The 15,482-nt window shown below is 50.3% G+C and overlaps 2 protein-coding genes across 2 annotated transcripts in view; both read left to right on the forward strand.

Annotated features, from left to right (window-relative positions):
• The first annotated feature begins 307 nt into the window (after positions 1-307).
• NIPSNAP1 (nipsnap homolog 1 (C. elegans)) lies at positions 308-11,224 on the forward strand. Its single transcript, XM_019539307.1, has 10 exons — positions 308-654; positions 1,102-1,232; positions 2,122-2,167; positions 3,136-3,230; positions 4,428-4,498; positions 4,828-4,968; positions 5,432-5,463; positions 7,147-7,241; positions 8,864-8,947; positions 9,303-11,224. The coding sequence occupies exons 1-10, from the start codon at positions 500-502 to the stop codon at positions 9,365-9,367; spliced, it is 915 nt and encodes a 304-aa protein (XP_019394852.1). The 5' UTR covers positions 308-499; the 3' UTR covers positions 9,368-11,224.
• A 1,996-nt stretch (positions 11,225-13,220) lies between these two features.
• The window catches only part of THOC5 (THO complex 5), a 28,463-nt gene continuing 26,201 nt past the window's right edge, over positions 13,221-15,482 (forward strand). Inside the window, 3 exon segments of the mRNA XM_019539308.1 lie at positions 13,221-13,320; positions 13,441-13,536; positions 14,463-14,690. Of these exon segments, the coding sequence (XP_019394853.1) occupies positions 13,441-13,536; positions 14,463-14,690 (324 nt within the window). The 5' untranslated portion in view covers positions 13,221-13,320.

A 15,482-nucleotide genomic window follows, 5' to 3' on the forward strand; every position in this document is an offset into this window, starting at 1 on the left:
GCTGTGCTGGAAGCCTGCAGGATGGACTTGGGCAAGATGTTCTCCTTCTCTGTCTCAGTTTGTCCATTTGTAAAATGGAGGTGAGGCTAGTGCTGTTCTTCAGGAAGTGCTTTGAGATGTACTGTGAAGAGCTCTTTGAGGGCTCTGTAAAGCTGTGAACAGCAGTACTGCAGTAGTTCACATTCAGTCTCCACTGTGCATTTACCTTCCTGCCTCTGCCTGGTGGTCCCTATTTAAATGGAAATCAATAACATTTTTTTCCTTCCTTCATTCACAAAGAGAAGTGTCCTTCCTTCACTGTTAAGTGAATGTTTGAACCCTGGGTTTTTGTATGTGTAACTTTAAGCTCAGATATTAGGGCCCTGATCTCAACTAAAGTTTTCCTTTTACAAATGTTGCTTTGTGCTTTAATATTTGGCCTTTTATTTGAGCCTTTGGCAGTCACTGTTGTCTATCTATTTTTGGTTGATGAAATGTGCCTGTCCTGGTCTCCAAGCTCATGGACCCAATTAGAAATGCACAGATTAATGAGGCAAATGGCCTCAAAGTCAGGCAGGAGAGTTTACAATCTCTGCTTGAAAAGAACCTTGAACCCTTGGGCTCTTCAGGAAAAAAGCCTGTGTCAACAAATAGCTGCTGCAGATTGTCCTGTAGGTCGGTTAAACTCCAACGTGGTGCTAGCTAGCTTGCTCCCCTTCTGATCTCATGGCAGGGGGCCTGTCTGAATTCACAGATGGGTGGCTGGTAGGATAGGAGGAGGGGTTCACATGTTGCTTGCTGCAGATGCCTTGCATGCCGGTGTCCTGTTGTTGTAGATATTCTCAGTAGACTGGTGATGTCACAACCTCATTTGTGTAGTGACTTTTCTCTACAAGGCCCTGCTTCTGGTGATTGGATTTATCCTGCTTTCACCGCTTAGGTTAGCATTTGGTGATTCCTACATGGTGGGCCATATCCGCAAAGGGCTACAGTTCTGCAAGGCAAGTGCCTCCAGTAGCTGGGTGAAGGTCTAGTTCCTACCCTTTGCTTATCCATCTCCCTGCCCACCGCTGCTGTTGTAACCCTCTATTTGCCACTGCTGACCATTGTGCCTCTTTCTAGGGGTTATGCCAGCAGAGACAATGAGAGCAGCTGGTTCCGCTCACTTTTTGTCCACAAAGTGGATCCCCGGAAGGATGCTCATTCAAACCTCCTGTCAAAGAAAGAGACCAGCAACCTGTACAAGATCCAGTGTGAGCTGCCCCTCTTCCTGGCCCTCCCTTGCCTGGCACATTCTTTTCCATGGGTGTTGCTAGAATCTCCCCACTTCTAAAGAGAATGAGGAGGGGTGGGCTGTGTTCAGAGGCAGCCTTATTTGTAGTCGTCTTGACCTCTGGACATGTAAAGGTCTTGAGCCCAATTCCACTTCCAAATCCTGCTGGAGGAGAGGACTCTGATTCCTACCCCTCCCCACGATACAAGAGATAGTCAGTGAGTTGCATGGCCCCAGGTAGCAAGTGGCTTTCCTTGGAACCACCTCTGAAGAGTAGGTGTAAGCAGTCTGGCTGGGGTAAGCTTGTGTTCCCTGCAAGCTGGGGGGCATCAGGGAGAGGAATTTGATTGGCAAATCCTCCCTGGCCAGCTGGATAGGTCACTGAATGCCTATGCCAGACAAACCATGGAGCAGTGGCTGTGTGCCTACAGGGCTCCCACGGTTGCTGCACCTAATTGCTGAGCTGCAGTGCTACCTGTTCTGGCCCCCCTTACTGCCATATCTTCCTCAGATCACTCGTGCTCTTTGGTGTTCCTTGAAGCTGGGATCCTCAGTCATCTTAAATGAGAGGGGTGATCCGTAATGGGCATAAATATTCAAACAGGACTGGATTAGACTGCCACTAAGCTCATGGAGAGTGTGTGAGTGTGGCCTCACATGGATCAGGGGAAGCAGGAGGTCCCAGCAGCTTTCCTGCCTGGAGAGTGTTTAGCCAGCTCTTTTTGGCTAAGGGCTTAACCTGATGCAGCTGTGAGCTCACAATTTTGCCCAGCCCTGAAGACAGCTACCTGCTCTCAGTCCTGTCCTCTTTAACCTGGGCCCAAATGCTGCTATGAAGATGTGACTTTCTTTATTGTTGTTTTCTGCAGTTCATAATGTGAAGCCCGAATGCCTGGATGCTTACAACAGCCTGACGTGAGTCCCCTCACCTTTCACATCTGTGGTGCTGGGAGCCTGGCTGGCAATGGTGTGACAGGCTCTGACTGATCGAACAGAGTGTCAGGCCCTGATGGATCAAGTGTCCTCAAGGCAGGCTTCTGTGGAGCCAGTCCCAGGGTGGGGGTAGGAAAGGGTCCCTGGATAGGCACAGAGCCAGAAGTCAGGGCTCCTAGTTTCTTATTCCCTGCTCTGCTTCTGTCTCATTCTTCCCTCTCTTTTGTGCACGTACACAAAAAATGTTGTGACTCTGACTCGCTCAAAGCAAAGACAGACAAACTCCCTCTTGCGTGTTTAAAACACTTTGCAGATCCTCAGTTGGCTGGTGCTCAACACCAGAGCTGCCTCTTGGCTCCACAGTCCCTTTTCCACCCCACCCTGAACCCCAAATTCAGTGGGTCAGCTTCAAGTCAGTGGCTCCCAGCACTGCTCAGGGAAGCACAAGTGCCTCTCAGCCTGACCTTGACTTCCCATGATATGTGTGGTCCTGCCCAGGTGGAGCTCTGCATGGTCTGGATGTTTCCTGCTGGGTTGGGCTGGGGCACAGCTAGGATATGGCCAGGGACTAGCCTGTCACTCCTTAAAGGTGGTGGCACTACTGGTCCTTGTTCCCTTGGGGGGGGGGGTCACCTTGGAGTCTAACTGTTCTCTTAAATACCCCCCTCCCCACCCCACACAGACCCTCTATGTCTGCCTTGCAGTTGCAGCCACTCTCTACGTAGGGTGCTCCCTACCTGGCAGGGTGGGAGGGGACACTAGGGAATGATGTAACTCTTTTAATTAGCATTCTTGAGCCCTGTCCTGTTGCTTCCACTTCCATCCTTCCCTTTGTCCTGAGGAGCCCAAAGATGGTCATCAAATGCAGCTCTCCAGTACTGGCCCTATGATTCCCTGGGTTCAGCAACCAACAAGCACTGGCCACTGTGACCCCAGTTTATCCTTTGCAGGGAGGAAGTGCTGCCCAAGCTGCACTCGGACACTGACTACCCTTGTGACCTGGTTGGGAACTGGAACACGTGGTATGGAGAGCAGGACCAGGCAGGTGAGGGGCAGTGGCCTGGCAGGAGCTTATGGCTTGGCTTGCCCTGGGGCTGAGCAGAGTCCCATTGCACAGCCTGGAAATGGAGGCCTACAGAAAACAGGGAGAGGGACACATTCCTCTTCCCAGCAGGAAGGAAGAGTTGGATTCATGAGAGCTTGAGTGAAAGATGGAGACCAATATTCCTTGCCTGTGGCTGGTCCCCAGTGTCCGGTGCTGCAGAATCAGTAATGCTGGTGCAGTGTCCTGCTGTTGGGATCTCCTGCCCTCTGGTGGCAATAGTTTGAAACGCAGGAGGTCAGAGTCCAGATGTGTGTTTTAAAAAAAAAGGGGGTGGGGGGGGCTAGGGACCACAGTCCAAAATACAGGAAAATTTGAAAATCTGAGAGGCACAAAAAAAAAAACCCTTCCCTTTTAATATGTAGAAACCTGATACTCCTGATATGGGTAAGTCTGCTGGTTAGAGTCATGTCCGCTATAGGAACTTTGCCTGAGGAGGTCTTTTCGTTCTAGCCAGCAAGGCTGCTCATATGCAGCTCTTGTATTGCATCTCGACCCTAAGTTGAACTCTCCTGTACCACTCTTGGCTCCTGCAGGCCCAGTGGTGTCCTCCAGCCTTGCTCCAAGACCCCTGCTGTTTTATTCTGGGCTGTATCTTGAGTGGATATTGACAGTTGTGCAAGTCTTGTCTTGTGGAAAAACCTGTGGTGTCAGCCCAACTGGCTAATCACCTGGGGCTTGAAAGCAGTTCCTGCAGGAAAGGGGATGGTACCAGTCTAGCACACTTCTCTCCTGGGCACAACTAGCCCCGCCTTTGTGGTAGTGTTAGTTGCACAGGGGAAATTGGAGGGGATAAAGCAAAGTCATGCAGAAAGTTCTTGTTGGCCAGCTTGGCTCAGTGGGTCAGCAGTGGCTTGGAGGGCAGGGAAAGCCCCAAGAACAGTGAAATTGGCTGAGTGGCTTGTAGCAATGCTCAGGGCTGCATTGACTCTCTGGACTAGTCCAGGAAGAGAAGCTTTGAGTTTGGAGGTCTCCTGGATGGGCTGCTCTCTGTCTTCACTGACTTCCCTTGATGTTGCTGGTCAGGCCATATGGGGGGTGTGGTAGAAATGGGATGTCACATGGGCTGTTGGGAGTGTGATTGCGGTGGGGAAAAAGCCACAAGCCCCTCCCCATCCAGGTCTCGCTGTCTCATTGCAGTGCACCTGTGGCGTTTCTCTGGTGGGTACCCGGCCCTCTCGGACTGCATGAATAAGCTGAAGCAGAACAAGGTAGTGTGCACATCCACACTGCTCTGAGCTGGAACTCCACTGGAGCAAACTGGCTGCAGTTTTGCCATGTCCTTCCCATCCCAATGGCTACACACAGATGTTCTGACTCCCTAGTTAGTGACCCTAATCTTCCTACCTTGGAGTAGCCTGTCATTGACTCTATTTGGCTGACTGCCCCTCTGCCCCTGCAGGTGCTGAGCATCTCACCTGCCCCCAGCGGCACACGAGGGGTGGGCACACAGCCACTGAGGGTGTCTGTGGTGGCTGTGGGTGGGACTTGTATTCCCAGAAGTTACCAGCATGACTCCATCAGCTGCTACTCTTTGCAGGAATACCTGGAGTTCCGGAAGGAGAGGAGTAAAATGTTGTTGTCTCGCCGGAACCAGCTCCTCCTGGAATTCAGCTTCTGGAATGAGCCTCTGCCACGGGCAGGGCCCAACATCTACGAGCTGAGAACCTACAAGCTAAAGGTGAACCACTCCCTTTTCTGCTTCCCCTCTAGCAGATTGGTGTTTTACTCCATCTTCCCAAAGTCTTGGCCCCTCTGCTTCTCAAGGTCTCTGCCTCACACAGACCAGGCCTGACATCCTCTGGAGGATGTGGGATTTGCTCTTGGGGAGAACCAGAGAAGCTTTGGTAGCAGACCTTCAGCCCCTGAATTCGCATATAAAGTTCTAATTAAGGGGGAGGCTGAGGAGCAAGGGTGGGTTCTGCTAGGTCAGGTCTCCCATCTCCTCCAGCAGCAGTCCCTGGTGATTTCAAGGGGATGAGTGACCCTGGCAGTACAGTGAGTCACTTGTGCCCTGGTGCCCAGTGAGGCCAGTTCCTTTCTGATCTCAGAGGGCAGCAGGGACAATGTGGGAGACCTTGAGCTGTGACTTGGTAGTGAAGGCAATTGTGACCTGGGTTTTCATGTCTTCTGTTTGTTTCCAGCCAGGGACCATGATTGAGTGGGGAAATAACTGGTAAGTAGCAGAGGAGACTCTTTGCATCCAGCGGGGCATAGAAAAGATCCCACACCGTCTAGGAAATCAAGTTCAAAGCTGGGGTTAAGAATGCAGACCATGGCTGGGGTTATGTTGCCCAAGTGGTTACAGCAGTGGACTTAAGGCCAGGAGACCAGAGTCTCAGTCCTGGCAGAGCCTTCCTTGCTGATGGTATTGTGGTTGTGCCTGAATATTGCAAGCAGATCAGGATTCCACTGTTATACAATTTGCATGCTTGTAGTAAGGCATCCTACCTCAGAGTTTCCAGCCCAGCACAGTCCCAGGGCACTGGAGGAGAAAGCAAACTGGCCCCTGGCTTAGTGACAGGACTTTCCCCAGCTTATATGTTAGGCATATTCCTCTTCCAAGAAGGGCTAGGGACCATGTTCCAAAATACAGGAAGATTTGAAAACCTGAGAGGCTCAAAAAAACACCTTTAGTATGTAGAAACCCAATATTCCTGAGATGGGTGAGTAAGTCTGCTGGCTAGAGTCATGTCCACTGGAGTAAGTCTGCTGGCTGGAGGCATGTTCCTTCAGTGAGGCTGGACAGGTCATAGCATCTTGTTGTACTCAGTTTCTGGCCTGATAGACAGGAAGGAGCAAAGAAGTGTGGCTGTAAGCTCTTGGAAGGCAAAGGACTGTTGTCATCTCCTTAGCACCAAGCTTCATTCTTGGGAATTACCCCCTTAATGGGTATTCCATTTTTATTTGAGTGCTGTTCCAGGTGAAGTTTGGCCAGTTATGTCCCAGTGGTAACATGCTTTCAGCTTCTGTGGGATGCAACAAGCTGGAATCAGAGTGGCACTGAAGATCAGTGGCAATTTGTAGGCCAATGCTAGGGAACTTTTAGATGCCCCAATGACTTGGGAGAACTGCAGTCACTGGATCTGGCATAGGCCACCCATACAATTTTGCCAAGACCAGATTAACTGACTTGGCCTTGCATTTTTCTGTGTCTGAGGCAGAGATAATGATAGAGCTGTCATGGGGGGAGGGGGGAAGGGCATCCTTGGGTCAGGAGTTGTCGGAGTTCAAGAGCCTGGCACATTGCTGGTCTGGGTGGCAGCTGGGGTTTCCTAGACTGCTGCTTCTAGGGGCATTTAGGAACCACACTGAACCTGCACTGAGGAAGCTCCTGTAAATGCGAGGCAGTCCTGTTCTGCTTAATGAACCTGAGGGAAGGCTTTGGGAATAGTCAAGAGGTGAACCGTCATAGTACAGGGATAGCCAGTGAATGGCACAGGACTCTGTTCTGCAAAGGACTGGTGAGTTCCATGTATCATCTTTTGGATACAAGTGCCCTCCTGGTTAGTCACCTGGAGTGGAAGCTGCAACTGTATCAGTTATGCTGGCTTGTTAGATGCTTCTTTGGCTCTCATCACTACAGTATCTTAAGTACCTTGCCTGCATCCATCAGCTGATGGGAAAGGCCTGTGTCATGCTGAGCTCACAGGTTCAGTTTCTGCTGATGACCATGGCCATGTGCAGGTGCCCCTGCTTGTTTCCTGTGGATGCCATCAGGTACATCCAGTTAATGGACAGTCTATAGTCACTGAAAAAGGCAGCTGGGGTTCTGCTGGAGCTCTGACAAACCTCTGGCACTACTAGCTGTGTCTCCAGGCCGCACTGACTGACTGCTCTTCTCCTATGTTTCCGCTAGGGCTCGAGCTATTAAGTACCGTCAAGAGAACCAGGAAGCTGTGGGTGGGTTCTTCTCCCAAATCGGAGAGCTCTACGTGGTGCACCATCTCTGGGGTAGGCAGCCTCTGCATTGACCTCTTCCTCTGTGTTGATGAGAGCTTCATGGTGAGCCCCCTCTGCAGCAGTGCCCCACCCTGCTGTGGTAGGTGCATCCCAGGGCAGGAAAGTGCCTTAGTCAGGGGTGGGCAATTATTTCAGGGAGAAGGCTGCTTATCAAGTTTTGGCAAGCTGCCAAGGGCCGCAGGGGTAGCGCGATCTCTTCACAGGTGCCCCGCCCCCTGGCCACCATCTTGGGGCTGGAAGTCCTGCCCCCTGACCTTTGCTACCAGAAGTCCCTCCCCTTGCCTCCAGAAGTACTCCTTTCAGCAAGGGATTTTGCCATCTCAGAACCCAAAAAATACCTAATTATATTCTAAAAAGTGAACATCCAGAACATTGATTTAATTTGACTTCAAAAAATATTTTTGTCCTGGTTTTACATGCATTTCTGTAGTGTACATAGAGGTGATTGTCTTTAATAGCTTAAAATTAAGTCTTACTCTTGTATATTGTGGGGGGTATAAGTTTGTGGGTGCATGGGGAAGGGTGTGGGTGTGTCTCTGGGGGATGGATAGCTGGAGTGTGGAGTGAGGGAGCAGGTGGGTGTAGATATGTGGAGTGTGGGTGGGTATGGGGTTTGTGGGAAGGTGTGGGGATCTGTGTATGGCAGTGCAAGGGGGGGTTGTGGGTGGAGTGTGCATGTGGGACTTGCCCTATGAACACTGCCCCCCCACCCTTATTGGCACAGACCCCAGTCCCACAATGCAGCCAGGAGCCAGGTGGTGCTGGACCAGGGGGTGGGGTGAGGCTGGCCTCCTGCTGCCAGCTCCCCCTGGGTCCTACTGCCTCTGCCTCCTGTCATATTTGACAAGCAGCCATAAGCAGATAAATACTTTCTAAATTTTTTAGGGATCCCGTGGGCTGGATAGAACGGCCTGGTGGGCCAGATCCAGCCCACGGGCCGTATTTTGCACACCCCAGCCTTGGTTGAGCGCCGCATGTAATAATCTGAGGACCCTGCTCATTTTAAAGGGGAGCCTGAGGTTGGTTCCTAAACTTAAATCTCCTGTCTTGTCTCTGCCTCTCACTTACTGTTTTCCTCTTATCTCCATCTCTACCCCATTCTGGTTTTTTGCCCGTCACCCCATTGTGTTAGAACATGGGTGGCCAACCAGTGGCACAGGCAGCCTCTGTGTGTGGTAGGTGATAGATTAGGGAGGAAGCAGGCAGCAGAGCTGCAGATAGGCCAGGGAATAGAAATCAAAGCAGCAGATCAGAGTGCAGGAAAAGGATCAGAGTGACATTTGGGGAGGGTGTGGAGTTAATTTGTAGCATGCCTGCCAAAAAGGCCGATCTTCCATTGGATTAGAGGCTAATGCTTATAGTACTGAGTGTAACTGAAATATGTATGTCACCCACAAGTGACTCTGGAGGCAGGGTGCTGCCACATATCCCTAGAATTGTGCATAGTAATTAGAGCTGGGTACAAGTGAGGAATTCTGCTTTGAAGAGGATTTGAAATTCTGCAAAACATAATTGCTGCTCTCTGTCCAGCTCTTGGGAGAACTTGCTCTGGGGCAGTTCCATGGAAAAAAGCTCTTTCTCTAATTTTCTTTTTCCCTTTTTTTTCTTTTCAGCCTACAGGGACCTGCAGTCTCGGGAGGAGACAAGGAATGCAGCTTGGAGGAAACGGGGCTGGGATGAGAATGTGTATTACACAGGTGGGCCTTGTTCTTTTGAGTAGCTGGTGCTGGGCCAAAGCCAGTTTCCAGCTAGAATCTGAACCACAGAACTGCTTTCTGAATTTATACCTTCCTATGAAGTGTTAAGTGTTAACTGCTCAGAAATTGGGTACTCAATTGATGTGACAGCCACTACCACTTCTGTAATCAGCACTGCTCTTCATCTCCTCCTGGCAGAGACTAGGACTGGAGTGAATGTGTCGCATATAAATAATTTTTCAGTGCCTCCTAGTGGGACAGACTGGAATAGCTCTGAGCTCACTAGTTACTTGTGGGTAGTTGGTAGAAAATGCCCTGTGCCCAGCGTTGTCATGCACTTTTTTTTTTTTTTCAGTACCCCTTGTTCGGAACATGGAGTCTCGAATCATGATTCCCCTGAAGATCTCACCCCTCCAATGACCCTTCACCCTGACCCTGCGTGTTCTCCCTCCAGCACTGGATACAAATGGACAAGAGCGCATGGCCTGTTGGGGTCTCTCTGCACTTCTACTGAAGGAGCCTGCTTCTCTCTTCCTCTTGGCACTACCCATCCCCTTAGCCCATACACCTGCCTGGTCTTGGGCCTTGGTTGCATTACAAACTCTGCTGGTAGAGAGCAGCCACCAGAGCATGTTCTCACCCATGCAGCTTCATGTGACTACATATAGCTCCATGGCAGCAGCTGTCCCAGCAGGACACCCAGAGCACCCTGGGCAGGATCAGTTGTTAACAGGGCTGCAGCAGATGACAAAGTGCAGACACATCTACACCCACTTCCTGACAACTTTCCTGTGGTAGCAGTTGCTTGTCTTTGCTTGCAAAGCTAATGGCTCTTGCCATCACAGGAGACCTAGGAGTGTGGATGCACTTGTGGCTCTTCCAGCAGAGCTGCAATGTAGTCCAGGCCTTGGGCTGCTTCTGTCTGCTGGGAGATGTGGATCATGCTAGCATATGGCTTCATGTTGATCCCCAGCTGTGAACAGATGAATGTTTCGGAGCTCAAATTCCCCTTTTGCACATAGAAATGAACACAGCTGATCTATGCCACCTGCAGAAGGCATGATACAGATACCCAGCTGCTCTCTGGGTGGAGAGACAGGGTTCAGTCTTTTTGCCCAACCCTCTAGCAAGTCATTCCACCCCACCCCCTTCCATCACAGACAGGGAATAGTCTCTTCCTTGCCTCTGGGAGCGATCCTCTACCATGCTTCCTTTCTGTGTCTGCCACCATGACCTTCTACCCTTGAATAGCCTGCTGCAAGCAAGAAGCCCACCCCTGAGCAAGATACCCTGGCATTCTGCTCTGGTGGAAGCATGGGCAAGCTTGTATGGGGAGAAAAAATCTCTCCCGTCTAATGATGAGGCTGTCCATCCCCTTGAGCTATCTCCCTCATGATGAAATGATGCTGTATTCCATATCCAACCCTCATTCGCAGTGGCTCCTAGACTTAATATACAGACCTTAACAGTACATATATTTCTATCCTGCTACTTAGCCTCAGCCTGATACTAAGATGGAGGGGGTGCTGGAATACTTAATTTTCCCCCTTCTGCCTTCCTAAGGTGCTGAACACACCTTTTTATGAGCTCAAGGGGAGCTGGGAATGCTAGACACCCACCAGAATCAAGCCTTTAATTCAGGAATTAAAATGAAGCTGAGTTCTTCTTCCCCTTGTGTCATCCATGCAGTTGATCAGAGATTAGCTAACATTAGCACCTGCCTCCCAGAACTGCATAAGCTTAGTAGAAATGAAAGGTACAAGCTGGACTGTGTCAGCAGAACTGACTCTGGCTGGAAAAGACAAAGCCTGAACCTGAAAGGAACATGTAGTTTTGATAGTGAGTAGTAACAACAGTTGTGTAACTTGGACTAATGGCATTCAACCACAAAGCAGTAAAAAATTCATTTGCATTGGAAATTAAAGCCTGTCAGTGCTGCATCTTCCACTGGACTGCAGTGGAGGTGAATTTGAGTGTCTGTATCTCCTAGCGCAATCACTGGTACTGGGTGCAAATGCCCTTGCTCCCTGGGCATTTATATGTGTATGTGAGTGAGCAAGGGGAGTTGGAACACATGGAGAGGCAGCTGTCATTCAGGGGGGGCCTATCAGACAGATGTCAGTTCCTCTAGCACATTTATGGTAATTGCAGCTAATGGGAAAGTGGCAAAGCACGGGCATTTATTTTGTGTCAAGCATTTTCCTGGAAGGAACTTGTACAGGTCTGATTGCAAATGTAATTAAATATTTAATATGCTAACACGAGTCTTGCATTTGGGCGGGGTCTTGTATCTCTGGTGGGTGGGGTCTTTCAGGCCTTCATCAATTTGCTGTACAGGTTTAGTTATGGCAGCTGGTAGAGTCCAGACTTGGTTTGGCCTTATTACCAAGAAGTAACAAGATCAGCTCAAACAACTTTTTAGGCCCCTAACATGACTGCCTTCTCCACAAGAGTGTGTTACACACATTACAGGTAACCTTGTAGGCTGGTTACTGATATAAGAGAGACAGAAACAGGTCTACAGCTGACCTTTTATTTGCTTTTACTTCAAAACACAAAAACAAACATTTAACCCAAAGTCTATGTGGTCACCTGTGACTCGAGAGGTGGGAGGGCAGCTCACAGATTGGCAGCGGGTCTTGAATTTGCTGAGTTCTCTATATTTCCCTCCAGCCTAGACCCCCATATTTACTTACCTGGCAGGAAAAATACCATGACCACAAAGGTGGCAGGGGACAGTACCCTGACCAAGCAGGTGTCTTAGAAATGACTTTGTGTAGTGGATGGTGACCCCTTGTCTGCTTGCAGATGGGGCTCCCTACAAGAGCTTCATAGTTAGCTTCCCACTGGCCAGCTTCCAGTGGGAGGATCTCAGCTACACAACAACTTTATGAAAATGGAGACTTCTCCCTAGCTTGCTCCTGCAGCCATATGGCTGAGGGCAAACTAAATTTGGGGGCATCTGAACCCCAAGTCTGGGCTTGGGCCTGCATGTAGGAGGCCTCCCAAAGGATTTGGAAGATCTGAAGCCCCAGGCTGGAGTGGAGGATACTTGCCAGTAGCAGGCCCACATATGGTTCCTGGATGATTCAAAAGGATTTGAACCTGATCTGGCTAATTTGACCTCAGACACAAATAATTTTCCTTAAAAATAAAAAAAGTTATAGATGGCTAATATCGCAAGAAATGACCTTTGATTTGGTTTTAAATTTGTTTTACTGAAACTTTTGAACTGAACTGAACCAGATCTCTTGTGGACTTGGAAGTGCCAACTGAGAGTCATATCCTTGGGAAAGTAAAAGATGGGGTTTCTTACCTCTTTCCTTCCCCATTATGGAATGGTGTTCAACACTATCCTGTTTCTTTTTTACCTCAGCTTATAGTCTCTTCTGACAACGTTGTTTTGTTTTTACAAATTATCTAAGCACCTTAACAAAAATATATCTATTATTGCAAAATAGCATCTAATACATTTGGTTACATCAATCACTGCTACTATTTTAAGATAAAGCTGTGATACTATATGTGCATTATTTAATTTATGGTCTTCCCTTATAACCTCTCTTTTCAGGCCTCATGCTTTGTTTAATTGATGTTGATGGTTTCCTTTTACTTTGCTGACCAAGCTAGTTGTTATAGCTGAAAAGGTTTACATTAGTTGTACAGAAAACAGAGTTTGAGGCCTTCTGTTTAGCCCCAGTTCTGCAGCTTGGCCTGAGCCCCTTGAAAACAGGCAAAACTGGCAACCAGACCCTACTACAGTGTCAAGTGTGAGAAGATGGTGGCCCAGCTGGCAGCAGTGTTTGCCCCAGATGCCTCAGCCCAGCTTCTGTGCAAAGATGCCAGCAGTTGGCAAGGTGGGGGGGAGGAGGCCTTGCCCAGCTGGGTCATCTGCCAGGCTGAGAGTGGGAAGGGCCTGTGTCCTGCCCCTTCCTTCACTCCCAGCCGTACTGACAGGAGAAAGCCTCATGGTTGCAGTGGATGGAGGCATTAGGCCCATTTCACAGACGGACAAGCTGAGGCCCTGGTGGCAGAAGCGAAGCCAGGGCGAGCCCAGCAGCCCCACACGCTTTGAGGGGGCACGGGGGTGACCAGAGGCAGCTCATCGGGCCTCCCCCAGCGCTGCGCGGGGCTGCTGGAGCTCGTGCCCGTCTCCCCGTGCCCGGCGCTAGGACGCAGCGCTGAAGGGTACTGGCCCGAGACGCCAGCGATCGCGTCGGCGGCGGTGACGCTCCCCAGGGGAGACCGCGTCTGCACGGGGCAGCAGGGGGCGCTCCCTCCTTCCGCCGCCTGCGGCCCGGGCGGACGCTCTAGCGTGCGCCTTGTCTGCTGTTACGCTGCCATTTCCGGTTGGAGCGGTAGCCGGGACGCAGGTGAGCGTGCTGCGGGCTCGTGCTTCCCCGCCGGCCGCGGGGCCCCCACTCTCCTGGGGCCCGGTAGGTGGGGGCGGGGCTCGGTGAGCGGCGGCCTCTCACGCTTCCTCCCGCCCGCAGATGTCGTCGGACTCGAGCAAGAAGCGGAAGCCCAAGGTGATCCGCACGGACGGTGCCGCGCCCGACGGCAAGCGCAGCAAAGCCGACGCCGAGCAGGTACCGTGGGGCGAGGCCAGCCTGGCCTGTCTGCGGCCCCTGAGCTGGGAGGAGGGGCCCGAGCTTTTCCGGGTGCGGGGCGACCGGCCCTGTGCCGCAGGGCAGGGCCTGCCTCACTTGAGCTGGTGCTGGGAGCAGCCTTCGCTGCCTGACCGCTGGGCAGTAGCAGGCATCTGTTGGTTTTGAAAAGCATTGAGGTTGTGCGGAGCGAGGCACCAGCTTGCTGGACGCAGCGGGACCCTGCTCTGCAGTGACAGCTGCTTCCACCACTTGCAAAGTTAAGTTTGTATCAAACCCTCCTGGACACGGTGCGGGGTCTTCCTGGTGCACCTGCTGCCTTCAGCTTGTCTGCCCTTCCCCTCCAAAGCCTTTGTTCTGTGCTGGGCAAACTGTGCCTTTTACCTGCAAAAGGAGACTGGACGTGCTCCTTGCTGGGATGGTTTGGGCCCAACAGTCTTTCCCGCCCAGAGCAGGACCCGATGATCTCATGAGGTCCCTTCCAGCCCTAAACTTCTGTGAATCTGTGTCCAGGCAGTTCAGTCCTCAGCAGTCTTCTCACAGTTGTTTGACTCTGCTTGTTGCTTTTATATCTTTTTTGCAAGCATCTCTGAACCCTTTACAAATGTTTTATTTGCTGCTCTTCCCTTCCCTCCCCTCTTCCCTAGCTGCTTGGTTACCTACCTAGGACCTGTGCAGATTGGATGCTGATTTTAATGGGATTATGGGTGAGACAGCATGAACTTGCCAGGCTTGGCTCTCCCATGGAGTTTGCAGTACTAGCGGTTGGGTCACTGGTGTATAAAGCATTTGGATTCTGGAGTGGACAGAGTGAGGCTAAATATAAGACCTGCAGTGTGATTTCTGTGGGACTCTTCCTGAGAAGGGAAGGGAGTCCAGTTGAAACCTATTTTCTTGCTGTTTTACAGGATGTTAAGTACTATAGTGAAGAGACAGAGGTGGATCTAAGAGACCCTGGCAAAGACTATGAACTCTACAAGGAAACTTGCGAGGAGCTTCAGAGGCTTATGGCAGAAATCCAGGATCTGAAGAGTAAAGGCAGCAAAGACAGTGTAAGGAGAGACCTCTTGGAGTACTGTGCCAGTGAAGTGCTTGCTCACAACAAAACACTAAAGTGGGAAAATTGAATAATTCATTGGGGTTAGGACAGAAAGTTTTAACCATATGAATCCAGCCCTGTTTACTACTCTCTGATACTTCTTTGAATTCCTGTGCAAAACAAATAGGTGCATTTTGTTCTGGTTCCTCCTAGACAGGGAATATCCCAGGTGGCTGACTGCTTCTGTTTGTGGCAATGTGGCTAGAGAGGCAAGAGTATGAAGGCTGCAGGCCCCTTGTGCTCCCCTCACGTGGTAACTACCCATGCTGTGTCTGTTCTGATTCTTGTCAGGTTAACCGCTGTTGCTATATTTAGGACAACAGAAAGAAGGTGCACAAGTCACTGAGTGATATCTGTGATTGTAGGCAGTTGCAATGGAGTCACTAGTCCCAGATTTTATTCCATAGGATATTTATACCTTATTAAGTAGTGGACATATGACCAGCTCTCCCAAGTTAGTAGATATGATTACACTGTCAGTCACTAAAGGGCTCAGGTCAAATTGACCAGAGCAGGTGCTACCTTGGGGTGAAATTGAGAAATGGAGAAGTGTGTGTAGCTTCCTACAGACACACACAGCTCTTGTAACTTGCATCAGGTACACCTTGAAAAGTGAGGAATAACTTTTCCCCACAATAGTGTGACTTATACTGATGTAAGGTTGTGTGTCTGCATCTGACCTTCAGGGAGTCTTAGACCAACCTGTTTTATTGAACCAGAGTGTAAAACTGTCTCTGAATTAGGGATTCAATTAGTGAAAGCTCTCATTAAAGCAGCACCCAGGGCCCTCTAGTGGGACTGAGTTCTGTCTTATGTACATGGAGAATCG

The sequence above is a fragment of the Crocodylus porosus genome, unplaced genomic scaffold (genome assembly GCF_001723895.1).
Source record: "Crocodylus porosus isolate Cpor-Errol unplaced genomic scaffold, CroPor_comp1, whole genome shotgun sequence".
Taxonomy (NCBI): domain Eukaryota; kingdom Metazoa; phylum Chordata; order Crocodylia; family Crocodylidae; genus Crocodylus; species Crocodylus porosus.